Source organism: Ovis aries, chromosome 2 (genome assembly GCF_016772045.2).
Source record: "Ovis aries strain OAR_USU_Benz2616 breed Rambouillet chromosome 2, ARS-UI_Ramb_v3.0, whole genome shotgun sequence".
Lineage (NCBI taxonomy): Eukaryota > Metazoa > Chordata > Mammalia > Artiodactyla > Bovidae > Ovis > Ovis aries.
This window is the reverse complement of record NC_056055.1, coordinates 102,914,900-102,942,446: the sequence shown is the minus strand read 5'-3', so window position 1 is coordinate 102,942,446 and position 27,547 is coordinate 102,914,900. Positions and strand designations below refer to the sequence as shown.

General features: G+C 41.8%; 1 protein-coding gene across 1 annotated transcript in view; it reads left to right on the top strand.

Moving 5' to 3' along the window:
* The first annotated feature begins 1,898 nt into the window (after positions 1–1,898).
* Positions 1,899–27,547, top strand: part of FBXO16 (F-box protein 16) — a 66,371-nt gene continuing 40,722 nt past the window's right edge. Inside the window, exons 1-4 of the mRNA XM_012128518.4 lie at positions 1,899–2,018; positions 8,747–8,882; positions 16,001–16,036; positions 26,659–26,865. Of these exons, the coding sequence (XP_011983908.3) occupies positions 8,784–8,882; positions 16,001–16,036; positions 26,659–26,865 (342 nt within the window). The 5' untranslated portion in view covers positions 1,899–2,018; positions 8,747–8,783. The remainder of the gene's footprint in view (positions 2,019–8,746; positions 8,883–16,000; positions 16,037–26,658; positions 26,866–27,547) is intronic.

The following is a 27,547-nucleotide window of genomic DNA, read 5'->3' as shown; positions in this document are numbered from 1 at the left end:
AAATCTCTGCAGGGAGAAAAGGGTGTTTCTTTGGCAAGTCTGTAAACTTTTCTTTATGGTTGAAATGTTTCCTTTAAAAATAATGTTGAGGGACTGCCCTGGTGGTCCAGTAACTAAGATTCCACCCTCCTAATGCAGAGGACCTAGGTTTAATCCCTGGTCTGGGAACTAGTGAAAGACAGGGAAGCCTGGCGTGCTGCAGTTGATGGGGTTGCAGAGTAAAACACGACTTAGCGACTGAAGAACAACTGGGAACTAGGTCCCATATATGCAACTAAAGATCCAAGATCTTGTGTGCTGCAACTAAGATCCAGTGCAGCCAAATAAGTAAATATTTTTTAAAGGAATTTTTAAAAATTTTAGATAAAAGCAATGTTAAGTTTTCAAGTACACTGAGCCAGTGTACTCACTGTGAACACAATGTGAATGGTGGTGTTCAGACTTGGGGGATCAGCAGTCAGACTGATGAAGGGCTGAACAAGGAGAAGTCCAGAGGATGCTAGTTGAGAGGATCAATGAAAGGGACCTTATTTTCAGGGATAAAAATATTCAGATCTAACAGGGATAAAGTGTCAGGTGCTCTGTAATCCCATCTTTCTTTCATTCAATGTTACAACCACCAATAGAAAGTCTTTAATGAGCAGGAACTTCACCGAGACCCAATACTCTCCCAGCGAGTTGTTAAAACTGGTCTCTTTCTGGATGAACCCGTTTTGAAACCATCAATGTTTAACTGGTCATACATGGTAATTTAGTATTGCATCTACTTACCTTCCCCAGGCCTCCACCCCTGCAAAAGTCTTTATTCGTCTCACATACAACCTGATCATGAAACATACAACCATACATAAAACCACTAGGCTGGAATTCAGACAACATAAGTTCTAATTTCAATTTGGCCACTTAATGATCCTTTGTCAACTCAAAAGAAAGCAGCAACCTCTGTGAGCTTTACTTTTCATTTTCTTTTTAAATGGGAGATATACGAATGCTGACTATTTCAAAACAACGAGACAATATAAACATAGGGTTTACATTTATTTACCTTGGAAGAGAGTGCATTTTTATTTATTTTAGGAAACATGAGATAATGAGAAAAGTCTTCTTTTTTTAAATTTGGTTAGCTGCTGCCCATAAGAACTGTTTTACACTTCCCAGAGGTCCCTTCTGAAATGTTGTTTTTCTCCAGCATTAGTTTATAGTTATATCACAGTAGTTATTTCTACATTGCATTTTCAAATCCTCCTCATTAGATTTCTTTTTTTATTCTTGCATTCTCACTCTGCCTCTCATTACATGGTAGATGCTCCATAAATTTAATTAATTAAATTAGACCGGATCGTAAAATTTCCCAAATTTGAAGTTATCCTTATTCAGGCATGCCATCTGCTGGTTCCCTGGTGTATCTGTTGGTCGGCCTGAATTCCTTAATCCAATAAATTAAAAATCATGTTGAACCATTGCTGAGTTTGTGTGTTGGGCAATTTTCCCACGTTCTTCCACTTCCTGTGTGCAGGTGCTATTCTTTCATTGAACCTCTCCAGAATTGTTTTTCCTGAAACCTTCTTTTACCTGTTGGCCACTCTTAAAACCCGGAGAAACGGAGTTTACCCTGGAGTGACCAGAACGATGTAACTGGGCATGCTCAGTAGGTTGGACTGATTTGGAACACACTTATGGCTTGAATGGGGGCATTTAATGCTGTTTGTTTCAGGATTGACTGCATCTTCGTCCTAGCATTATATTGAGAGATGGCAGCCTTTCCCACCCTCTGGGCGCTCCCACTTTTCCATTTTGTCCGTGTGCCCAATTTTGGAACCAGCCCTCTAGGATCTCCCGGCCAATCAAGAGACCACACATTGTTGCCTAAGAGACCCCGGATGCCAGCGGAAAGATTTATAGGTAGTGATTGGACTACTGGAAGGGGGGGTGCTAGACGGAGTCACAGAAACAGGAGCTATGGCAACACCAGCGCTAGAGGCTTGAGGAGGAAGACCTGAAGAGAAAGCCTTGAAGAGGTGAGAGCAGTGATCACTGCATGAGAAAGATGGGGACTCTTTTGAGAGCGCTTCTCTCAGGTCCTCCTGGGCTTCTCACGAGCCTTGGCAGTGGCCCCGGGAATTACATTTTGCTCTGTGTTATCAGTTAAATTACCAGGTGCATCATATATGTGAAATTAACAACCAACAAATAATTATTTCTATGCCTATCAAAGCACTAGCTCTTTGCATTGTCTTATAGTTTCTCTTTGTTTCCACCTAGTTGAATATAAGATGAATTCATATTTAAATCTAACCGTACCCTATTTCCTGATCATTTCCTGGTAATCTCTTATTTCCTCCTCTGATGATACTGCAGTGTACAATGGGTGAGCTGTGTGTTAGTGGAGAAACGCAACCCTGTTCTGCTCTGTAAACGCCAAATAAAAAACCGATTATCCTGAGTCTAACCCCAAAGCTCCGGAGAAGGCAATGGCACCCCACTCCAGTACTCTTGCCTGGAAAATCCCATGGACGGAGGAGCCTGGAAGGCTGCAGTCCATGGGGTTGCTGAGTGTTGGACACGACTCAGTGACTTCACTTTCACTTTTCACTTTCATGCACTGGAGAAGGATATGGCGACCCACTCCAGTGCTCTTGCCTGGAGAATCCCAGGGACGACGGAGCCTGGTGGGCTGCCGTCTATGGGGTCGCACAGAGTCGGACATGACTGAAGCGACTTAGTAGTAGCAGCAGCAGCAGCAGCAGCAGCAGCAGCAGCAACCCCAAAGCTCAGTTCCTAACGTTGAGTTTTACCTTCTTTGCCACTAGCTTTAATCCTTAAACCACCTCACCTCCGCTATTGTGTTCATTCATTCGGCTGATTTAGACAAGTATTTACTGAGCACCTACTGTGTACTACTGAGTTTAGGATTCAGATGAGCCCATTCAGAAAACCGCATGAGCAAAGACGCCCCAATTTTTGTACCACATTCTCTGATCTGAAGTTCAGTGTGTCTGTACAGATAGCGCATGAAGGGAGAGGGAGGAGGATGAGCCGAAAAGGTAGGTGGGGGTAAACTCACGGTGTACCTAGATTAGCGTGCTAAGGATTCTGGAGCCATTATCGAGTCTCTGAAGGTTTTCGAGCTGAAAAATGATTAACAGACCTTTTTAAAAATACTTCCCTGAGTAGAGTAGTGGTTAGCCAAAGCTGGGGAGCAGGGAAGTGTGGAGATATTGATCAGAGGGTACAAACCTTCAGTAATAAAATGAGTAAGTTCTAGAGACCTTATGCACAGCGCAGTGACCACGTGGTGATGATGGTGATAGTTAAGTCGCTAAGCTGTGTCCCACTCTTGCACCCCCATGGACTGTAACCCACCAGGTTCTTCTGTCCATGGGAGTCTCCAGGCAAGACTACTGGAGTGGGTTGCCATTTCCTTCTCCAGGGGATCTTCCCGCCAGGGATCATGGCAACTATAGTTAAGAATAATATATTATATACGTGAAATTTTCTAGAAGAGTAGATCTCAAGGGTAATCACACACACACAAGCGCACGCATGCACACACATGCCCACATGCCCACACACACAGTGACTACGGGAGGTGATGGATATGTTGCATAGTCTGATTGTGGTAAGCATTCCACAATGTGTACATGTATTAAAACATCACCTTAAATTTATACACTTTTGTTTGTTACCAAAAAAACCCCTCTTGCAGTAGACTGTAACCTCCATTATAGTCAAGACTCGTCTTTATACCTCTAATACAGACCTGATAAGTCTTCAGTGAAGTTGTGCAATGGTGACGGTGTGAAGAATGGCTTTGAAGATGGGATTGGAGGTGTGTAACCACTGGAACTTTACCAGAGGACCTATCCTTGCCTTTAAACAGGACACTAGAAGCACACACTGGGGGTAAGGGCCATAAGCCCTTTTTCTTCCCCTTTATCCAAAGAAAAATTAAAGGGGAATATGCAAGGACAACCATTAAGGGGAAAGAGGTCATGAAAAAACAACAGCAAGCTTTGTATATAGAAGCAGGGACGGCAACGTGCTTTGTCTTGTCATTATTTTGTATGTTGTATGAAAGTGAGTGGTCTATTCTGTGAACCACTGTGGGCATGCAGATATGCACACTGCCCGTCTTCTATGGACAGAGGAAAAAACTGTAAAAGGATAATGACAAAAACCAGGGCAGGATACTTCCATTTGCCTGCTTCAGTAAGACTATTACCAAAAGGGCTCTTTTTCTCAGCCAGGCCCATCTCCTGAAAACCAAACTTTATTCAAGTTGATTTGAAAAAAGTCTAATTCAAATAATTTCTAGCTCTGAGGAACCAAGAAGAAAAAAAAAAAAAAAAACCAAAACAATGCAAAACCTTAGGCCCTGGAAAAGCTACTTTGTCCTAATCAGAAATCGTGCTTAGAATCAGTCAGATTGTTTTCTACTCAAACTGGGAGAAGAGAATTTCTCAGCTTACAACTGGAGAAGGCAATGGCAACCCACTCCAGTCAGTACTCTTGCCTGGAAACTCACATGGATGGAGGAGCCTGGTGGGCTGCAGTCCATGGGGTCTCGAAGAGTTGGACACGACTGAGCGACTTCACTTTCACTTTTCACTTTCATGCATTGGAGAAGGACATGGCAACCCTCTCCAGCTTTCTTGCCTGGAGAATCCCAGGGATGGAGGAGCCTGGTGGGTTGCCATCTATGGGGTCACACAGAATCGGACACGACTGAAGCGACTTAGCAGCAGCAGTAGCAGCTTACAACAGAAGTTTTTAACCTGGTGTAAGCAAAATGTAATGCTAATATGCATTTTTCTAGGGAGAAGGTTCATAGTTTTCATCATATCCTGAAAGAGTTTTATGGCCCTGAATAAAAATAAATAAAAGATTAAAAACAACTGGTTTAAGGAATTCCCTGGCCGTCCAGTGGTTAGGACTCTGTACATTCATTGCCGAAGGCCAGGGTCAATCCCTGGTTGGGGAACTAAGATTCTGCAAGCCGAGTGGCTCACCTAAACAAATAAATAAAATTTTAAAAAGTAAAAACACAAAACTTCAATCAGTTTAAATAGCAGAAAGATCAAACATGCATAAATAGCAATAAAAAAGGAAATATGTGATGTTTAACTGTGCAGATCTAGACCCAGTGACCGTGCTTTGTGTATTCACCTGCTCATGTGTATTTCTATAGCAGCCGATTAGTAATACTGTAATGAAATAATTTCTTACACCTTTGCAACTTAGCTGTTAGGAGCTAAGAATGTGAGGGCTCATCTGAACCTCCTTGCTGCTAAGTCACTTCAGTCGTGTCCGACTCTGTGCGACCCCATAAACGGCAGCCCACCAGGCTTCCCCATCCCTGGGGTTCTCCAGGCAAGAACACTGGAGTGGGTTGCCATTTCCTTCTCCAATGCATGAAAGTGAAAAGTGTAAGTGAAGTCGCTCAGTCATATCCAACCTGCAGCGACCCCATGGACTCCAGCTCCTCCATCCATGGGATTTTCCAGGCAAGAGTACTGGAGTGAGGTGCCATTGCCTTCTCCACTGAACCTCCTCAATTCCCCCTTATTCCAGTGGAGTGGTATCAGCAGGCAACTGCAGGAAATATTATCTATGGTTTAAAACCCTGAGGTTTTAAAACATTGACTTTATCTTCAGCTCTGATTTAAACCTGAGAGGGAATATTACATGTCAAGAGAGAGTCACAGAATTTCAGATCTAGCATCTGGGGGAATCCTCTGTAAGTCAAAAACTAATGGTTTTTTAATTTAAAAAAATATTTATTTTTATTTATTTATTTGGCTGTGCCAGGTCTTAATTGTGGCATGTGGGATCAAAAAATTGTCCAAGTGAATTCTCTGGTGGTCCAGGGGACCTGGGTTCTATCCCTGGTCAGGGAACTAGATCCCACATGCCCTAACGAAGACCTGGCTCAGCCAGATAAATAAAAATAAATATTTTTTAAAAGTTGTCTTGTATTTGCTGCTATAATTTTTGGAGCCCTGGGTGGTCAGGCAAATCCTGTGCAGTCCCTAACTCAGCACCACTGCTTTGGATATGAAACATACCTTCAGAGAGGAAGAGGGCACAAGCAAACAGAAACACTGAGGATATATACTGAAAATGCCATTAATCTGCTTTAAATATTTTTCACCTTAAAATATTTTGTTGGGCCCCCTTCAAGGACAGGCTTTAAAGAATTCTGTAAATAACAGGAAGTTCTAAGAAAGTCTGTGGTAATGCTATTTTTTTTTAACTTTTAATTTTGTATTGGAGTATAACCAATTAACAGTGTTGTGGTCATTTCACATGAAGAGTGAAGGGTCTCACCCATACATATACATGTATCCGTTCTCCCTCAGACTCCCCTCCCAGCCAGGCTGCCACTGAGCACAGTTCCCTGTGCTATATCGTGGGTCCTTGTTGGTTATCCATTTTAAATACAGCATTGTGTACCTGTCCAAGTCAATCCTAAAGGAAATCAGTCCTTAATATTCATTGGAAGGACTGATGCTGAAGCTGAAGCTCCAATCCTTTGGCCACTTGATGCAAAGAGCTGATGCATTAGAAAAGACCCTGATGTTGGGAAAGATTGAAGGCAGGAGGAGAAAGGGATGACAGAGGATGAGATGGTTGGATGGCATCACTGACTCAATGGACATGAGTTTGAGTAACCTCCGGGAGATGGTAAAGGACAGGGAAGCCTGACCATCTCTGCAGTCCATGGAGTTGCAGAGTCAGACACGACTGAGTGACTATTTGCAAAAAGTTACAAAGCTAATAAGTTTTAGAGCCAGGATCCAAGCTGTGTAATGTAAAAAGTTTTGGTTGCAAACAGTATAAATAGATTCTAGCTAATGTGTGCACGTTGTGTGCTTAGTCGCTCAGTTGTGTCCGACTCTTTGTAGCCCACCAGGCTCCTCTGTCCATGGGGATTCTCCAGGCAAGAATACTGGAGTGGGTTGCCTTGCCCTCCTCCAGGGAATCTTCCCAACCCAGCGATCGAATCCGGGTCTCCTGCATTGCAGGCAGATTCCTTACCATCTGAGCCACCAGGGAAGCCCCTACAAGAAGAGTCTTCTAGCTAATGTAGGTGAAATTTATTGCAAGGCCATCAGGTGGCACACAAAATGGATAAAAAAGGACATGCGTGCTGTGCCAAGTTGCTTCAGTTGTGTCTGATTCTTTGTGACCCTGTGGATGATAGCCCGCCAGGGTCCTCTGTCCCAGGGATTCTCCAGGCAGGAATACTGGAGTGGGCTGCCATGGCCTCCTCCAGGGGATCTTCCTGACCCAGGGATCAAACCTGCATCTTAGGTTTCCAGCATTGGCAGGCGGGTTCTTTACCACTAGCGCCACCTAGGAAGCCCCTATAAGAAGAGTCTAAGAACAGTTTAACAGGCTACTACTCAGAGCATCTATGGTACTCTGAATGATCACCTTGGCTGTAAAGCAAGGATAAGCCAGCATCAGTTACCTGGCCTAGCTTAGCCTCATGACTGGGCAAGGGGAGGCCACCTTGATTTAACCAACCCAGCAGACCCTAAACACTGAGGGAAAAATAATCCCTCGTGGAAATTAGAGTGCTTTAATCCAATGAAGGCAAACATAGGGACTTCCCTGGCTGTCCAATGGTTAGAATTGGATCATAAAGCAGGTTGAGCGTTGAAGAATTGATGCTTTTTAATTGTGGTACTGGAGAAGGCCTTTGAGACTCCCTTGGACCGCAAGGAGATCAAATGAGTCAATCCTAAAGGAAATCAACCCTGAATATTTATTGGAAGGACTGATGCTGCAGCTGAAGCTCCACTACTTTGGCCACCTGATGCAAAGAGATGACTCCTTGGAAAAGACCCTGATGCTGGGAAAGATCGAGGGCAAGAGGGGAAGGGAGGCAAGAGAGGATGAGATGGTTGGATGGCATCACCAACTCAATGGACATGAATTGAGCAAACTCTGGGAGATAGTGAAAGACAGGGAAGCCTGGTGTACTTCAGTCCATGGAGTTGCAAAGAGCTGGACACAACTTAGTGACTGAACAGCAGCAGTCATGGTTAAGACTCAATGTTTCCAGTACAAGGGATGTGAGTTCCATCTCTGGTTGGGGAACTAAGATCCCACATGCTGTGAGACCACAAAAATGAAGGCAGATATATACAGTACTGGGCATCCGAAACCAGTGTATGTGCCCCAATAAACGCAAATCTGTCCATATGTAAATTCTTGGCCTTGTCCGTTGTACCATTCTACTTCTTAAATATGGTAGCAAGCTAGAGCCCTTGTTAGCTAGATGTCAGAAAGTTAAGAGACGAAGAAGGAGGTCACAAGGGGCAAAAGATGGAGTAGTTCAGATTGCACTGTGATTTTATAAATACTTCTCTCTGACCAATATGGTATGTTCTTAGCTAAGAGTGATTCTGATTTTTCCCCCTTGATCCAGTGAAAATCATCAGAGTTAAACAGACCAGGGTCTGATTCCCTGTTTCACCACCTACTGTCTGTATAACTCTGGGCAAAGCGTGTAACTTCAGTGAGCCTCATTTTCTTCATCTGTACAATAACCTAAAACCCACCACCTTACCGTATTGTTATGGGTTTTAATTGAGCAAACCTGCTAAGTGCCTGACATATAAAATGCTCCCAGTAAATGTTATTCTCCCCCTCGTCCCTGCCCCGGTGTACTAAAAAAGATTATATGGTATTAGTATTTTTAGTATTCTGAAGATTGTATGATTCATTTCTTCTGCAGGTGTAGTTTTTCTTACCGAAGAATATCCAGGTATTTCATGATGGCATTTGCACCTCCAAAAAACAGAGATGGTCCCAAAATGCAGACAAAGATGAGTACCTGGACACCCCTAAACCATCAGCTTTTGAATGACCGGGTGAGTAATAAGAACTATTTTATTAGTTGAAATCATGCTTTAAAGGGAAAAAAAAGCATTAAAAATTTGGTAATCAAAACATGAACAAGAATTGCTTAGGACTGTGTAGAGGATAAAAAAAAATGAAAGGTTTCTTCAAAATTTTCAATTGAAAAAAATTGAAATAAATTTAGAACAAAAAGAAAACTTTAATTGAGCCCCAGTTACATGGCCAGAGTTGGCAAGAGATACAGAGTTCCTGCTTAGAAAGAAAGATCTTTGGGACTTTCCTGGTGGTCCAGTGGCTAAGACTCTTTGCTCCCAAGGCTGGGGCCCAGGTTTGATCACTGGCCAGGGAATTCAGTCCCACATATTGCAACTAAAGACCTTGTGTGCTGCAACTAAGACCCAGGGCAGCCAAATAAATTAATAAATATTTTTAAAAGATTTAGGAGATGAGAAAGCGGAGTGTCTACCAGCTCACCTTCACCTCCGTTTCCAACTGGTTTTCAGGTTCTGAGTCTTCCTCCTGGGTCTCTTCATCCAGACCCCTCTTCTCCTTTGACTTGTGCACATCCAGCTCCACGTTCTCAGTTCACACACTCACCCCCGCCTTCGCCTGGCACATTGCAGTAACCCCTCAGCTGGTTTCACTGTCTCTAATCCATCCTCTATTCTGGTCCCAGAATGATCTTTCTAAATTACCAAACTAATCCTATGAAGCAAAACCGATAACAGACTGCTCCCAAGGATAAATTCCACCCTACCCACCGCGCACAGCACTGAGGACCCTTCGTGTGTGTTAGTCACTGAGTCGTGTCCGACTCTTGGAGACCTCACGGACTGTAGCTGGCCAGGCTCCTCTGTCTGTGGGATTCTCCAGGCAAGAATACTGGAGTAGGTTGTCATGACCTCCTCCAAGGGATCTTCATGACCCACGGATCGAACCCAGTGTCCTTTATATCACCTGCATTAGAAGGTGAGTTTTCTTCTTTAAATTTATTTGGCTGCAATTTTTGCTGAAGCATGTGAACCCTTAGTTGCAGCATGTGGGATCTAGTTCCCAGACCAGAAATCAAACCCAGGCCCCCTGCATTGGGAGCATGGAGTCTTAGCCCCTGGACCACCAGGAAGTCCCAGCAGATGAGTTCTTTAACACTGGTGCCACCTGGGAAGCCTGAATAGCTTTTGTCAAATTTTATGAGAATTTCTAGGGAATTCCCTGGTGGCCCAGTGGCTCAGAGTCTGTGCTCCCGATGCAGGGGGCCAGTGTTCCATCTGTGTTCAGGAAACTAGATCCCACATGCTGCAAGCGTTTGCATACTGCAGCTAAGAACCCACATGGCACAAGTAAGACCCAGTGCAGTCAAATAGATAAAAATGTTTAAAAATTTCATGTTAATTTCTAGGTGAGCAATGATAAGAGAAATAAACATTTCTATTAGAAATGATATTTATTTTGTGGTTCAGAACTCCCATTTTATTCCCTCCCGCATTTTTATTTTGGTTTAGTTAGGTTCTAGTTTGGAGTAAAAGTATTTTCAAAAATCTTAGCCTGCCATATATAAAATAGATAGGCAATGGGAATTTGCTGTATGGCTCAGGAAACTCAAACAGAGACACACTGTATCAACCTAGAGGAGTGGGATGGGAAGGGAGATAGGAGGGAGGTTCAAAAGGGAGGGGATATATGTATACCTATGGCTGATTCATGTTGAAATTTGACAGAAAGCAACAAAATTCTGTAAAGCAAAATCCTTCAATAAAAAAAATAATTAAAATTTTAAAAACTGTCAGATCACTATGTTGTACACCTGAAACTAAAATTATGTTATATGTCAATTATAATTCAATAAAAATTAAATATAATACCAAAAAAATCTTGGCCCGTGTATATACCCATATATATGTGAATGAATGTATCAGTGCTTAGACACACACGTGGAATTTGCATATGTATACAGCAAACTGTTAATGTGTGCACATGTGCTCAGTCTTGTCCAACTGTTTGCAACTCCATAGACTGTAGCCCTCCAGGCTCCTCTGTCCATGGAATTTTCCAGGCAAGAATATTAGAGTGGGTTGCCATGCCGTCCTCCAGGGAATCTTCCCATCCCAGGGATTAAACCCATGTCTCTTTATGTCTCCTGCATTGGCAGGTGGGTTCTTTACCGGTTGAGCCACCAGGGAAGCCCAACTATCAATAGTGGTTTCCCCTAAAAAGTTGGACGACATGGAAGAGTGGGAGGGAAGTCTGTTGGAAGAGAGAGTTTTTGTTTTTTACCGTATACAGTGCAATGATATTTAACAATTTGAAAACAAATGTAAGTAAAAGCGAGCAAAGAACAGTAATGCTGAGAATTGAAAGACACAGGTTCCAGATCAGCTGCACTAAATAATCTCCTGCTGGACTTCAGTGAGTCTCTTATGCCTCTGATCTCTGCTACCTGCCTTTGGAAATTGAGTGGCTTGGATCAGATGACCTCAAAGGTCCCTTCCAGGTCTAACATTCTGACTGTGTGAAAGGGGTTAAAAATAGATGCTCAAGTTTACAGCTAGGCAGACCGTGTCCATACGATAACTTCAAGGGCTTTTCTACACTTCTACAGCAGGGCATTTGGCAATGATCAGCGTAATTTTGAGGTCCTCTTTTTTTGTTTTGGCCACACTGCACAGCACATGGGATTTTAGTTTGCTGGCCACGGATAGAACCCATGCACCCCGCATTGCAAGCATGGAGTCTTAAACACTGTACCACTAGGGAAGTCCCTGGTTTTTGTTTTAATTTTGCCTTTTTTTCTATTCTGTAGTAAAATGAGAAATTTGAAACTGTTTCAGTCTAAAATAAACCTCATAGGAGTTTAACTTCACAAGAGGCTTTAAGCAGAGAGATTAAATTCAAATGTAGATGCCAAAATTATAGCATCATCAGATTACAAAATAATTCAGGCCTTGTAAAAACTTTGAGAGTAGGAATGTTTTATAAGTATGTATTTCTTTGCTGTCTAGTATAGGTTTTTTTTTTCCATCTAGTGTTTTAATTGAAAGTGATCAACATTTTTTTTTAATATGGTTCACACATGTAGTACAGTATACATGTAGTTAAAAGGGTGTTCTGAGAAAAAGCATCTAACCACCGTCCATCAGTCATCATTTAGGAGCCCCCAAATGTCTTACTCCTCCATGGTAATGATGTCACTTGGTGAAATATGCAACCACAGTGTCAATAGACTAAAATAACAACCATGGGATTTTGACTTAACAGCAGGCTCTGAGTAAACTGTGATGTAAACAAACTGCAGCATTCTGCAAGGAAAGATGATTCTCTCTAATGTTTCCCACTTGAAGTGATACTGTTTCCGGGCTCTTCTTTTATTTTAACTGAAATATGGCTGATTTACAACGTTGTGGTTAGTTATACATATATATATATCTATTCTTTTTCAGATTCTTTCCCGTATGGGTGATTACACAGCATTGAGTAGTGTATGTACTATAAGTAGGTCCTTGTTGGATATTTATTTTATATATAGCAGTTTGTATATGTTAATCCCAAACTCCCAATTTATCCCTTCAACCCTCTTCCAGCTTTTTAAGATCAAAAATCTGATTGCAAATCCTTGGAATGAAGACTTGCTCCCAACCAGAGACTATAAGATTCTGAGTCTGCCTGAGGACCTGACCGTTAAATAATTTGTTCCAAATTATAGTTCTTGTCAAGGGTAGAGTCAGAACCAGCACTGAGTTTGTCTAGTGTTTCTGTTCTCGCCCCTCATGTCTGTCGGTTCCTACCTGACTCTAATCGCCTTTTGGTGAAGAACTGCTTTTGCTTGGACTCTGCTTAGACTTGGTCATTGGCCCTCTAAAGACCCTACCTCCCACCCTCTTTATTTGATTTTATTATCAATGACTGACTTTATTTATTATTTATTTATTTAAATATTTATTTTCTTTATCTATTTGGCTGCACTGGGTCTTCATTACAGCATTCAGGATCTCCAGATGTGGCGTGTGGAATCTTTTTAGTTGCAGCAAGTGGAATCCAGTTCCCTGACCAGAGATGGAACTCGGGCCCCTACATAGGGAGTGTGGAGTCTCAGCCACTAGACCACCAGGGAAGTCCCCCTGCCACATTCTTGCTGACTCTCCACACCCCTTCAAGTCAGTGCCCCTTTCTTTCTGATGCCTTCTGTTGTCATTGGACACCACAATGGTCTTCCCAACCTCCTTTTGAAAGGAGGTTGTCATCCTGGGACCTAATTGGTTTTTTTTTCCCCACTGTCAGGTCAAACCATGGGCAACAATTCATTGAGAATGTAGGGCTTGAGGTCAGAATAGGGAAGATCAAGGTTGGAGGTCAGAATAGAAAGACCATGGTTCTAGCAGGGTTTCCCAGGCACTAGTGATAAAGAATTTGCCTGTCAATGCAGGAGATGCAAGAGACATGGGTTTGATCCCTGGGTCAGGAAGATTCCCCTAGAGTGGGAAATGGCAACCCAGTCCAGTATTCTTGCCTGGGAAATCCCATGGATAGAGGAGCCTGGCAGACTACAGTCCAGGGGATCTCCAAGAGTCGGACATGACTAAGCAAGCTTGCACTGCATGGCTTTCTAGTGAGGAACCAAGTATATTATTCAGCTGAACATACAGTCTGGAACCAATGATTTTTTTTTTAATCTATAAAGGTAACTCTTTGGGCCTCTGCTTATCCTCTCTAAAACAGAAAAATTGAACAAAAAGATCCTAAGATTCCTTTCAGCCCTAAAATTCTATGACACCTGAATCTCTTGTTGTTCAGTCAGCAGGTGTTTTGTTGTGAGCCTCCCCTGGAACCTGTGGATCATATAAGGGAAAGTAGCTGTAACCTACCCTGGAAGAGAAAATGAACAGAATCACCTGGCGGGCAATAGCGAATCCTAGAAAGGCCAGGTGGAGCATGGGCTGCAAGTGGAGGAGGAGTTGGGAAGAGTGAGACCAGTGGGTGCCAGAGAGTTGCTGGTGCCCGAGACTTGGGAGGGGAATTAGATGCTTGATAGGACTTTGTTAGACACAAGAGAAGGGTTCAGGAAATGTGTGAATCCTGACTTTTCTCTCTTTTTTTGGTTATTCTTTATTTTTTCTTGGCTGCACTGAGTCTTCGTTGGTGCACGAGGGCTTTCTCTAGTTGCAGCGAGCGGGGGCTACTCTCTAGCTACAGTACGTGGACTCTAGGACACGCAGGATCAATAGTTGTGGAACACTGGCTTAGCTGCCCCGAGGCATGTGGAACCTTCCCCGACCAGGAATGGAACCCGTATGTCCTGCACTGGCAGGCAGGTTCTTAACCCCTGGACCACCGTGAAAGCCCTGAATCCTGATTTTTCAGTCTTCTGAAAATTCTATAGGTTTATATATATATATATATATAGGTTCTCTTCTATTTTCTTTTTCTTTGTTTGCTTGTTGTGACCACGACATTGGCCTATGGAACCTTAATTGCCCAACCAGGGATGGAACCCTCGCTTTCTGCAGTGGAAACACAGAGTCTTAACCACTGGACCACTAGGGAACTCCCCTGTTCTATTTTCATCTAGAAATTCTGAGATTATCTGTCACTGTTATTTGAGGGTCCTAGTAGACCGGGGGCAGTTAATTAGGAGGGAGGAGAAAATGGTATTCTTTTTCTTCTTTTCTAAAGTATAAAAAGTGTCTACCTGTGATATATGATATTCCCTGGTTAGTAGCAAAGATGGCATTTTACAGGCCTTGAGGTTGTTGTTGAATCAATTATTTCAGTCTCCATTTTGCCTGCCCTTTGAAAGCAGAATTTGAGAGTCTAAAAAAAGGAAGGAAAACAGATCTGTTGGAAGCATGAAACCAGCTCCTCATCCTCCTCCACAAAAGGGAAGAAATAGGCCTGAGCTAGTTTCTAAATAGGAATGTTCTGACAGTGCGAGAGAATTTAGAAAGTGCCAAGAGGAAGGGAAAAACATGGAGCCCGATTTTGAAAGCCGACAGAGTGCAGGGTGGGCGTGAGAGAGACAATCACACCTGTTACCTGCTGTCTCTTGCTTCCTGGCTCCAGCTCGCCCTCCTCTGCCAAACCTTCTCACTCGAGTTGTCCCTTCCTCACCCATTCAGACAGATACACAATGACTGAAGCTCAGGAAAACACCTCTCCACTAATATGTAAATACACTCACATGCGATACATCCAAAGGATATTCATTTGTCACAAGCATATTCATTCCTTCCAGCAGGCTTGAGCACCTGTAATATGCCACGTACAGCACTCTGCAGTGGAGAAGTCAAGGTGAATAAGACATAATTTCTGTCCTCAATGGTACATAACAAACCTATACAGATAAACACTGAGCTATAAGCCCAGAGGCGCACATATACAAACATATATGTAATGTACACCCACTGATATGTGAACTCATGAAATAAAAAAACAGAGCTGCCCACTCATAAATTTCACAAGTTCTAATACTAGTAATGCTGAAATATTTGGAGGGAGGTTCTCTGTTTTCCTATTTTTCCTTTGTCAGTTTTGTCATCGCCTTTCAAATTCCAAAAATGATTCCACTTTATAGTTCCATTCTTTTGTTATTTCTTGCCTTTAAAAAATTCTTCATTCTCTAAGATGAATTGATTCAGATGGAGAAACTGAGAAAAAAGAAAGTTTGCCCAAGTTGTAAATAAAGTTACCCTTTCAGGTACAAAATCTCTCTCTTTATACTCAGTTCATAAAATGGAAAAGACTGGCAATATTTAGTGATTGATCCTTTAATGATGTCTTTTTAAAAATTTTATTTATTTTTGACTGTGCAGGGTTTTCACTGCTGTGCACAGGCTTGCTTTGGTTTTGGCAAGCAGGGACCACTCTCTGGCTGCAGTGAGCAGGCTTCTCATTACGGTGGCTTCTCTTGTTGGGGAGCAGGGGCTCCAGGGCAGGCAGGCTTTAGTACTTGTAGCACTTGTGCTTAGTTGCACCGAGGCGTGTGGAATCCTTTGAAACCAGGGATTGAGCCCATGTCCCCTGCATTGGCAGGCAGATTCTTAACCACTGGACCACCAGGGAAGTCCTAATGATGTCTTTTTAATGGGTGTTTTGAACCCTGAAATATGAAACCATTACGTTTTTTTTTTAATTGTAGGTATTTGAAGAAAGAAGAGCTCTGCTTGGAAAATGGGTAACTATTTAAAGTATACTTGATTCTAGTCAGAAAGAGAAAGACAAACACCATATGAATATCACTTATATGTGGAATCTAAACTGTGGCACCAATGAACCTACCCTCAAAACAGAAACAGACTCACAGACGTAGCGATCAGACTTGTGGTTGCCAAGCGGGAGAAGAGGAGGGAGCGGGGTGGCCTGGGAGTTTGGGGTTGGTAGATGCAAGCTATTACATTTAGAATGGCTAAGCAACAAGGTCCTACCATATAGCACAGGGAACTATATCTACTATCTTGGAATAAGCCATAATGAAAAAGAACATTAACAAAGGAATGTATATAAATCTATGTATCTGTATATCCATATCTAAGTTACTTTCACACTTCCTCAAAGGAAACATAGTCTCAATGACCATTGTCCATGATCAAAGTACAGTAGTCCACTATGTATGAATGAGTTCCATTCCAAAAGTGAATTCATAGGTCCAATTTCATCATAAATCCAACAAAGTTAGCCTTGGTACCCAACTAACACAAGTGGCTACATCCTGCTATTTGTAAGCTTGCAGACATCCTGGGCTTGAAATTAAAAACCTGTTCTACTGTACTCTACACAGTACTGAAAAGTACACAAAAGCACAGCCACTTGTAGAGGATGGACACACATGACCGAGCACGCCAGACACGTGAACTAATGTGATTGGACGTGCGAACACATATTCGCATCTTTGAAAGTTCAAAACTCAAATGTTTATATGAGGGGGCTTACTCTATCCATCTCTAGCCAATGTGTATTACTCATCAAGTTCCTCTACAGTCTCATTGAGAGTCTCTTCCACCCAAGAGACCTGGAAACATGGTCATACAAAAACGTGTACACTAACGTTCATAGTAGCATTATTCATAATCGTCAAAAATGTAAACACCCAAATGTCCACTTGGTGAGAAATGGATAAACAAGATGGGGTCTATCCAAACAATGGAATAGTATTCAGCCTTAAAATGAAAGGCAGTTCTGTTTCAAGGTAGTCACATGGATGAACTTTGAAGACATTGTGCTACGTGAAATAAACCAGACACTAAAGGACCAATATTGTTGATTCTGCTTTTATGAAGTTCTTAGAATAGGCAAATTCACAGAGAAAGAAAGTAAAACAGAGGTTACGAAGAAGGGACGTTATATAACGGGTAGAGTTTCAGCTTGAGTTTTAAAAACGGTTCTTCAGACGGATGGTGGGGATGTTGTACAACAATGTGTGTGCTTCATGGCACTGAACTGTACGCTTAAAAATGGTTAAAATGATAAATTTTGTAGCATATAAATTTTGCCATAAATTTTAAAAAGCAAGGGCGAGAAAAAAGAATGTAGTACTGATATATGCTACAACATAGATAAACTTTGAACATAGTGTGCTGAGTGAAAGAAACCAGACACCGAAGCCACCTAGTATATGATTCCATTTATATGAAATATTCAAAATAGACAAATCCATACAGACAGAAAATAGATGAGTGGTTTCTAGGGGCCAGGGAGCAGGGGAGGAGTGACTGACTGTAATGGATATGCAGTTTATTTCGGGGGTAATGAAAACGTTCTGAAATTAGACAGTAGTGATGGCTTTACAGCCTTGCGAATATACTAAAATGCTGGGTGGTGTGGTGTATGAATTGTACCTTAATTTAAAAAAAACAAATCAGGATCCCTTTAAAAAAATTATACTTGGATTTCTTTAACTCTAGATGTATATAATGAACTTGAAATAGTCCATCTTTAAAGCGTACAGTCAAAGCCTTCTTTCCTTTGAAGGGAGCATCTTTGCCCCCAGAATATGGCAGTAGACAGAATATCCTACCCTGTGAGTTACTGAGATTCATTTTCCTGTACGTCTTAGTCCATCTCAGGTGCTATAACAAAACACTGGTGGGGGCGGGGGCTTATAAACAGCAGAAAATGTATTTCTCATAGTTCTAGAGGCTGGAAAGTCCAAGATCAAGGTGCTAGCAGACTCAGTGTCTGGTGGGAACCTGCTTTCTGGCTCAGAGACTCTCCGTGTGTCTTCACTTGACGAAAGGGCTAACAGGTCACTCTGTAGTCTCTTTAATAAAGGGCACTAAACCCATTCAGCAGGGCTTCCCTGGTGGCTCAGTGGTAAAGAATCCGCCTGCCAACCAGAAACGCTGGTTCGCTCTCTGGGTCAGGAAGAGCCCCTGGAGTAGGAAGTGGCAACCCACTCCAGTATTCTTGCCTGGGAAATCCCATCGACAGAGGAGCCTGGCGGGCTACAGGCCATGGGGTCGCAAAGAGCCAGACACAGCTGAGCGACTGAGCATGGATGCTTGAAATCCCATGTATGAATGCTCTCCCTCATGACCTAATCCTCTCAAAGGCCCCACCTACCTCCCTGTGTCATTACCATAGGGTTAGGGCTTCAATTTAGTAATAAACATTCAATCCATCCCACTAAAACTAAGATAAAGCATTGTATCTTACTGTTCTTGTTTGTCTGATTTAGTCACCACTTCCTTTCTGTGCTGGTCTACAAGCTCCAGTCTAAGGAGATTTACTAACCTAAAGAAGAAAAAAAAAAGTCACATACACAGTGTTTCTGGAAAAAAAGTCACATAGACAGTGTTTCTGGAAGACTTCACATATCCCCTGGAGAAGGAAATGGCCACCCATCCCAGTATTCTTACCTGGAAAACCCCGTGGACAGAGGAGCCTGGCAGGTTACAGTCCGTGGGGTCACAAAGAACTGGACATGACTTCACTTTTTTACTTTTACTTTTACAAGAAAAGGGGCAATATTGATTTCCTTCAGACAGGAAAACTGTCTAAAGGGTGGAAGAGACTCTTAACCTGGAGAGCCTTTTGTGTCTTTTGAATTTTTAATCTTGTGAATGTTTTTAATCATGTGAAGGTAATACCTATTCAAAATAATAATAAAATTTTATAAAATAAATTCACTAAAAATGGCAAAATGAAAAATACCCCAAATTTAAAATCTAGCTAAGTTTTTCTCATATTGTATTTGTTTTTAAACTAACTTTGTTACCAACAACTTAAAAAAGAGACTTATAAAAAAGCAAATAGATAAAATAAAAAGAGACATATTTAAAATGATTATATTTGCATTTTCATTCTACTTACTATGAGTGGAAATCCCTAAATTAATATAACTAGGGCTAATGTTCAGGCAGAATTCACTGGTATGGCTGACCAGCCTCTGTCTATTTTGATTGGTTGGTAGCATTGCCAGTTGTTAAACATTTTTAATATCATCCTGGATAAAATTCAAGGTCTTCAAACTTTTTAGAAGATCTTGTTAATTCTTTTCTTTTACCAAACTAATAGAAGCATATATTTGCAAAGGTCCCTGATATTTGCAAAGATGATTAATTATCTCTCTACTCCAATCAGCCAAACTACAGGGTCAGGCATGGTTTTACCATGCTCCTTGTTGTACATTGCTTGATGCTATCAGGCATTTAATAAATATTTTCTAAATGAATAAATGATACTCACTGGTTTTTCTCTTTTGCCCAACAACAAATTTGTTCCATAAATTCGCTACACCATATGGTAATCTTTATACCTCCATGAAAGCCACATGGATTAAGTTTGAACGGGATATTTTCAGTTTATTTTTATCCAGTTTTCTCTCTCCATTTTAGGTTTTAGGCTTTTTTGGTCTGTGTGTTTTATGAACAACATAACAGATTGATAGCATAAGGAATGAATTTTCAATAAAGAGGAAAGGAGAGAAGGATACAGGTTTTTTAAAATTTTCCTTTATGGCTTTATTTATGGCTCTGCTGGGTCTTCCTCGCTGCACAGGCTTTTCTCTAGTTGTGGTGTGCAAGCTTCTCATGGCCATGGCTTCTCTTGTTGCAGAGACTGGGCTCTAGAGCCTTCTCGTTTAAGTTGTGGCGTGTGGGATCAACACAGGCTCAGTAGTTGTGGCACACGGGCTTAGTTGCTCCGCTGCATGTAGATCTTCCCAGATCAGGGATCAAACCCATGTCACCTGCGTTGGCAGGCAGACTCTTTACCACTGAGCCACCAGGGAAGCCTGAGGATACTGATTTTTAAACTTAGCATTACTTGGGATTTTCATTGTAGGACTCAAGTATTGGCTTTAAAGCTCAATCTCATATTAGAAGTCAAGTCACTTTTTAAAACAACCTGGATAGTAAGGGGCAAGATGTAATGTGAAACCTATTCAATGATAGACAGTCCAAAAAGTATTTTATATTTAGCCATGTGTGCATGCTCAGTCGTGTCTGACTCTTTTGCGACCCCATGAACTGTAGCCCACCAAGTTCCTCTGTCCATGGGATTTTCCAAGCAAGAATATTGGAGTGGATTGCCATTTCCTTCTCCAGGGGATCTTCTCAATCCAGGGATCAAACCCAGCTCTCCCAGATTGCAGACAGATTCTTTACCAGCTGAGCCACCAAGGAAGCCCAAGATATTATAACCAAAAAGCAAAAACTAACAAGCCTCTTCCTTCATCTTGACCTCACTGCCTGAGAACTTTCCTTCCCTTGCCATTCGGTGTGAGGTGAGTGGCGCTGATGCCTAGCAATGGTCCTCACATCTTGAAAGTGCAGCAAGAATCCTTGTAACAACTACTCTGAAAATGGGATTTTCACAATATTATTGTCAAGAAATCCCTGTACAAAGGCATTAAAAGTAACTATAAAATATAATTATGGTATTATGTAAGATAGTATTGTTGCTGTTTAGTCACTAAAACCCCGTGGACTGTAAGCCCATCAGGCTCCTCTGTCCATGTGATTTCCCAGGCAAGAATACTGTAGCTCATTGCTATTTCCTTCTTCAAGGGATATTCTTGACCCAGGCATTGACCCTCTGTCTCCTGCTTGGCAGGCGTATTCTTTTCCACTGAGTCACCAGTGATGGCCATATAAGATAGCATAGCGTAAAATAATATAGCACAATGTCATATATTAATTATATATGGTATTAATATTAAAAAGGAACTAACTGTAAGATGAGGTATCATACATGGTACCAGGATAAGAAAATGGTCCTAGCTGCTCCCCTGTCTCACGCATTAGATCCCTGGCTATCATGTCATGGCTCTTTTTTCTTGAAGAGCTGAAGCAGGAGATGTGGGATAGATATATATATACTACTATATATAAAATAGATTAAAAAAAAAAACCAGGAACCTACTGTATAGCACAAGGACCTATATCCAATATCTTATAATATCCTACAGTGGAAAAGAATCTAAAACAATATGTGTGTGTGTGTGTGTGCATATATATATATATATTTGAATCACTGTGCTATATACCTGAAACATTGTAAATTAACAATGCTTCAATTTAGAATTTTTTTAAAAAAAGAGAAAGATACTGGGCAATTACCAAATTCATGTACAGTTAATTCTTCCACGGATTATCTACTTTTTGGATTATTCCCAGCACCTTTTAAATTCCAAGGGGATTTTCCCCAGCTGTTAAGCATTCTTCTCAGTCATCTACCCACCTTCAACTGGTAGAAGTTCAAGGAATGCAAATTCATTTTCTATTAGCCTAAATAAACACAATTAGAAAGGAGAAACCCCCGAGGCAAAGAACACCTATCAAAGCCAAATATAAATTATCTTTGACTGTTATAATCAGGGAAATAAATGAGAAACCAATGTAATTATCTTTTTAATCTCTAGAGGGAAAGGTTTGAATGTTTTCTTTTATAGATTTCTTCAGCACTTTATAATCCTAATGTTCTTTTATATTCATTCTAAATCACTGTTCTTCAATCTGAGCCTGTTCTCTTCTTGTGGGCATCTGTGAAAATAATTGAGCTGAACTCAGTCCTTCCAAATGTGCTTCCTGTCCTTGTTAATGTACAAACATGGTAACTTTATGCTTTGCAATTAAATTATTTGCATATCTAGTGATTTACCCCTCATGCTTATTATTTTTAACATCGCTATGATATTTTGTAACAGGGGTCCCCAACCTCTGGACCACAGACCCGTTGGTACCTCCCATCAGATCAGCAGTGGCATTGCATTAGAAATAAAGTGCACAATAAATGTAATGCTATGGTTTTTCCAGTGGTCATGTATGGATGTGAGAGTTGAACCATAAAGAAGGCTGAGCAATGAAGTATTGGTGCTTTTAAACTGTGGTGTTGGAGAAGACTCTTGAGAGTCCCTTGGACTGCAAGGAGATCAAACCAGTCAATCCTAAAGGAAGTCAGTCCTGAATATTCATTGGAAGGACTGATGCTGAAGCTGAAACTCCAATACTTTGGCCACCTGATGCGAAGAACTGACTCATTTGAAAACACCCTGATGCTGGGAAAGACTGAAAGCAGCAGGAGAAGGGGACGACAGAGGACCAGATGGTAGGAAAACATCACTGACTCAGGACATGAGTTTGAGCCAGCTCCAGGAGATGGCAAAGGGCAGGGAAGTCTGGCATGCTGCAGCCCATGGAATTGCAAAGAGTCGGACATGACTGAGCACCTGAACTACAACAAAGTGTAACGCGCTTGAATCACCCCGCAGCCATCCCTCTCTGCCTGTTCCCCCAGTCCGTGGAAAAATTCTCTTCTATGAAACTGGTCCCTGGTGCCAAAAAGGTTGGGGACCACTGTTTATAATATTAGCTACCATGACTACAATGAATCATACACTCTATTCAGAATTTTGTACATATTTTCATTTATTTAATCTTCCCAGTAACTCTAAATTTAGATATAATTATTCTCAATGTATAAATGAAGCAATTAAGAGGTTCTTAGTGAGAATCTGAATGGCCTCATTCCCAAAGCCCCCATGCATCCTTAATGCCATATTTTCTCTTATCATGTTGCTCAGCTGATCCACTATTGTGAGGCATTTGGGGTTATTTCTGATTTACTCTAGTGCTAATTATATCCCATAAAATTTTTTTCATAACCCTAATCATCCTGGGTCCCCACGTAGCTCAGTTTCTACAGAGTAGCACGTAGCACTGCCCAAAGTAATTTTAAAGATGAATACCAATTTTCATGTTGTCTCTCAAAGAAAAATCACAGGGGATCCAATTCAGAGCTCATAACACTACTTACCAGATCCCCTTTCTTCATTCCCCAGTTCTCTCACACTGTAAAACTGCTGGAAAGGCAGTTCCAGTCTGAACCACCACAAGCTGCCTACAAGCCAAGACCCTGCAGCTCTCCTGTCTCCATATGCCCCCCACTGACTCCTTGTTTTAGAGATCACCGCAGCATCGTGGGCTAGCCCTTCCCTTGGCCCTCACCACTCTGGTCTGGCTTCTCTATCATTCTAATAACCCATCCCCAAAGGAAAGAAGTCTCATTTTATGTTAGTTGGAAATATGGACTGTGCAGAAACAGGCCGAGGGGAAATCTGGGAACATTCATACATGAATACATTTTATTCACTTACTTGTAAATTAAGGTTTCTGATGTTGTGTTTTTTGTTTTCTTTTTAGAGTCCCCTCTCCCCCTTGAATGATAGTGTCCAAAGTGAGATTCATGAGCACTGAACAGATCTGTTAACAGCGAACAGTTTTTGTTTTATTTAAAATTCTTTGTTTTGGCTGAGCTGGGTCTTGTTGCAGCACACAGGCTTTCTCTAGTTGTGGCGTGTGGGAGCTTAGTTCACTGAGCAGGTTTCAACCCTAGCCCCTTGCACTGGAAGGCAGATCCTTTTTATTGATTTGTTCATGGCTGAGCTGGTCTCCTCTGCTGTGTGCGGGCTTTCTCTGGTTGCCGTGAGCATGGGACCACCCCTCTCTCCTTGCAGTACGCGGTCTTCCTGCTTCAGTGGCTTCTCTTGTTCAGAGCACAGGCTCTAGGTTGCTTGGGCTTCAGTCGCTGTGGCGTGTGTGCTCAGCAGTTGTGACCCTCAGGCTTACTTGCCCTGCACCACGTGGAATCATCCCAGACCAGGGATGGAACCCATGTCCCCTGCACTGGCAGATTCTTAACCACTGGACTACCAAGGAAGTCCCACAGTGAATGGTTTTAATCAAGAGGTACTCCAACTAATTTAAAAAAATAGATCCTATGATTATAAAGAAGTTGACTTGTCATAGGGCGTGTCAAAAATACATTTTTACTTTATATGCCTTTTTAGGTGGTCAATGTATTTTATGATTACAACTAAAGTATTATAAAATTCTGATTACTTTATAATCACTAGCAAATATCATATAAAATACAAGTAGCCCCAAACATCCCTGTTTTCTCTTCTCTAATGGACTAAAGAAGAAAAACAGAGATTTAGACTCTGATAACAGCTCCTTCAGCTGGTAGCTGTTCCCATAAGAACCTTTCTTTTGATTTTGGCCAGCTCTCACGTTCTCATCTTTGATCAGTCACTAATCTTGGGGATGGCTTGGGGTCATCACTGGGGAAAATTGTGAAGTAACCCAAGCATTTGTTTGGTATGCCCCAGATTGCTTTGGCATGTACTTCCTGTCTTTGGCATTCTTTTATTTTTTTCCAGGTCCTGCTATCAACTTTTCCTCTCCAATCATATCAATCATTTGCATATTAGTAGGACTTTAACTGGGGCTTCCCAGGTGGTGCTAGTGGTAAAGAATCCGCCTTCCAATGCAGGAGACCCAGAAGATGCAGGTTCGATCCCTGGGTTGGGAAGATCCCTTGGAATAGGAAATGGCACCCCATCCCAGTATTCTTGCCTGGAAAATTCCATGGACAGAGGACCCCAGCTGGCTCAGGAAAGACTCAGACAAGAGGGAGTGACTGAGAACACAAACACACACACACACACACACACACACACACACACACACACACACAGGACTTTAACCCTATATACTCCCCCTTCTCAGAGATATTTGCTCGTATTGCCTTATCTCTAATTGTGAATGCAAAGGTTTGTTTCTGGTCCTGGAGTTTTAATCACTAATGAGCTGATATAGAAACTGTTGGGGGAGACTGACTGCCCAAGTGTCTTCTCTTAAGGTTGTACTGGTTTAAGATGCTTTGGCTTAGCAACATTTTGGCTTTACAGTGATGCAAAAGTGATAGACGTTCAGTGGTAAACATATTTAAAATTTTGTTTTGGGGTTTTTTTTGGGAGGGGTGGCTAGCCATTTGCAGTAGGATACTGTCTTATGGTGCTGGGCAGCCAATGAGCCACAGCTCCCAGTCAGCCACTCGGTCACAAGAGTACAGGCCAAATACACTTAAAATCATCAGTACCCAGACAGCCATCCTGGTTTTCACGTTCAGTGTGCTTGCGTACATGCTAAGTTACATCAGTCGTGTCCGACTCTGTGCAACCCCATGGACTGTAGCCCACCAGGCTCCTCTGTCCATGGAAGTCTCCAGGCAAGAATACTGGAGTGGGTTGACATTCCCTTCTCCAGGTGTCAGTTCAGTTCAGTTCAGTTCAGTCGCTCAGTCGCGTCCGACTCTTTGTGACCCCATGAATCGCAGAACGCCAGGCCTCCCTGTCTATCACCATCTCCCGGAGTTCACTCAGACTCACGTGCATCGAGTCAGTGATGCCATCCAGCCATCTCATCCTCTGTCATCCCCTTCTCCTCCTGCCCCCAATCCCTCCCAGCGTCAGAGTCTTTTCCAATGAGTCAACTCTTCACATGAGGTGGCCAAAGTACTGGAGTTTCAGCTTTAGCATCATTCCTTCCAAAGAAATCCCAGGGCTGATGTCCTTTAGGATGGACTGGTTGGATCTCCTTGCAGTCCAAGGGACTCTCAAGAGTCTTCTCCAACACCACAGTTCAAAAGCATCAGTTCTTTGGCGCTCAGCTTTCTTCACAGTCCAACTCTCACATCCATAGATGACCACTGGAAAAACCAGGTGTAGTAGTTAATAAATTACATGAACTAGTCAACACTTTATTATAAAATAGGCTTTGTGGTAGATGATTTTGCCCAACTGTAGGTTCATGTGAGGGCTTTCCTGGTGGCTCAGTGATAAAGAATACCCCTGTCAATGCAGGAGACTCAGGTTTGATCCCTGGGTCAGGAAGATCCCATGGAGGAGGGCCTGGCAACCCATTCCAGTATTCTTGCCTGGAGAATTCCATGGAGACAGGAGTCTGGTGGGCAACAGTTCATAGGGTCGCAAAACAGTTGAACATGACTGAGCGGCTTAACAACAGCAACAAGCAGCAAGGTTCATGTAAGTGTTCTGAGCACATTAAGGTAGACTGGGCTAAGCTAGGATGTTTGGTAGGTTAAGTGTATTACATGCGTTTTTAATTTATGATATATTCAACTTATGATGGATTAATTGGGATATAGCCCCATCAGAAGTTAAAGAAGATCTATATTTTACAAGTCTATATATATTCTCAGTTTATGACTATGACCAGCTCCAAAATTTTTCTGTAACTCCAAGTTTTGAGGTCAAGTGCACGTCTATGTCCACACCGGCCTTGCTTGGGCTCACACACACAAATGTGAGAAAGAACAGGTAGGTCGCAAAACGTGGGGTGTACTTGTTAGGGAAAAAAATGCATGTAATTCGTTAGGAATAAGTTACTAAACTCAATTTCTATGCAGTTCTTTCTCTCTTTCATAACGTGTCTCTGGTGTCAGACTAAACCTGGAGCTTTTTTGTTTTGTTCTGCTTTGCTCTCTTTTTTCCAGTTTGACAAATGGACGGACACTCAGAGGAGAAGAATCCTGACGAGCCTGTTAGAACGCTGCTCCCTGTCACAGCAAAAGTTCTGCTGTCGAAAGCTTCAGGAGAAAATTCCAGCAGAAGCTCTGGATTTTACTACCAAGCTCCCAAGGGTGTTATCTTTATATATCTTTTCTTTCCTGGACCCCCGAAGCCTTTGTCGTTGTGCACAGGTACAGAGAGCCTAGAAAACACTGAAACTTGAGGGAAAAAAAGAAAGCACGTATACAAAACCAAGCACTGACAAGACGCTCACTATGTTCAGTTTGTGCAGTTTGAATTAGCCCCCATCTCTTTGTGTCTGGCTGTGCATTTAGTGCTCAAACGGGAGAAAAAGTAAGCCATCACTAAGTGTCTGTAAGACAGTATTAGCCAGTTGGGGAAATGTATACACGTGTATATAATGGTTCATCAGCAGAGGACCATAGTACAACCTTAAAGTGTAGTGTGCAGGCCATTCATAAATAGAAAAGCGTGACATAAGGTGCTAATGTGATAAATACAAAAGCTTGTGAGACTGAAGGAGTTCAGAGTGGGCAGATGCGCTCACAGGTTGAAAAAGCATCTGACCCCATTATTTTCTTACAAGTAATTCCATGGTGTATTCAAGTATATTTTTTAAGATATAAAATTGATAGTCATTTGTTGATTTCTTTTCATAGTCTGGGAAGACCAGAAATTATCTGTTACTGTGCGTTCACATGGTAATTTTAGTTCTTAAAATTAATAAAATGAAAAAAATAATTTTAATGAAGTAAGAAAGATGACTTATTTAATAATTGGTGTTGGGACAATCAGGCAAATTAGCTGGAAAAAAATTCTAGAAGGATAAAAGATTGATATGAAATTATAGGA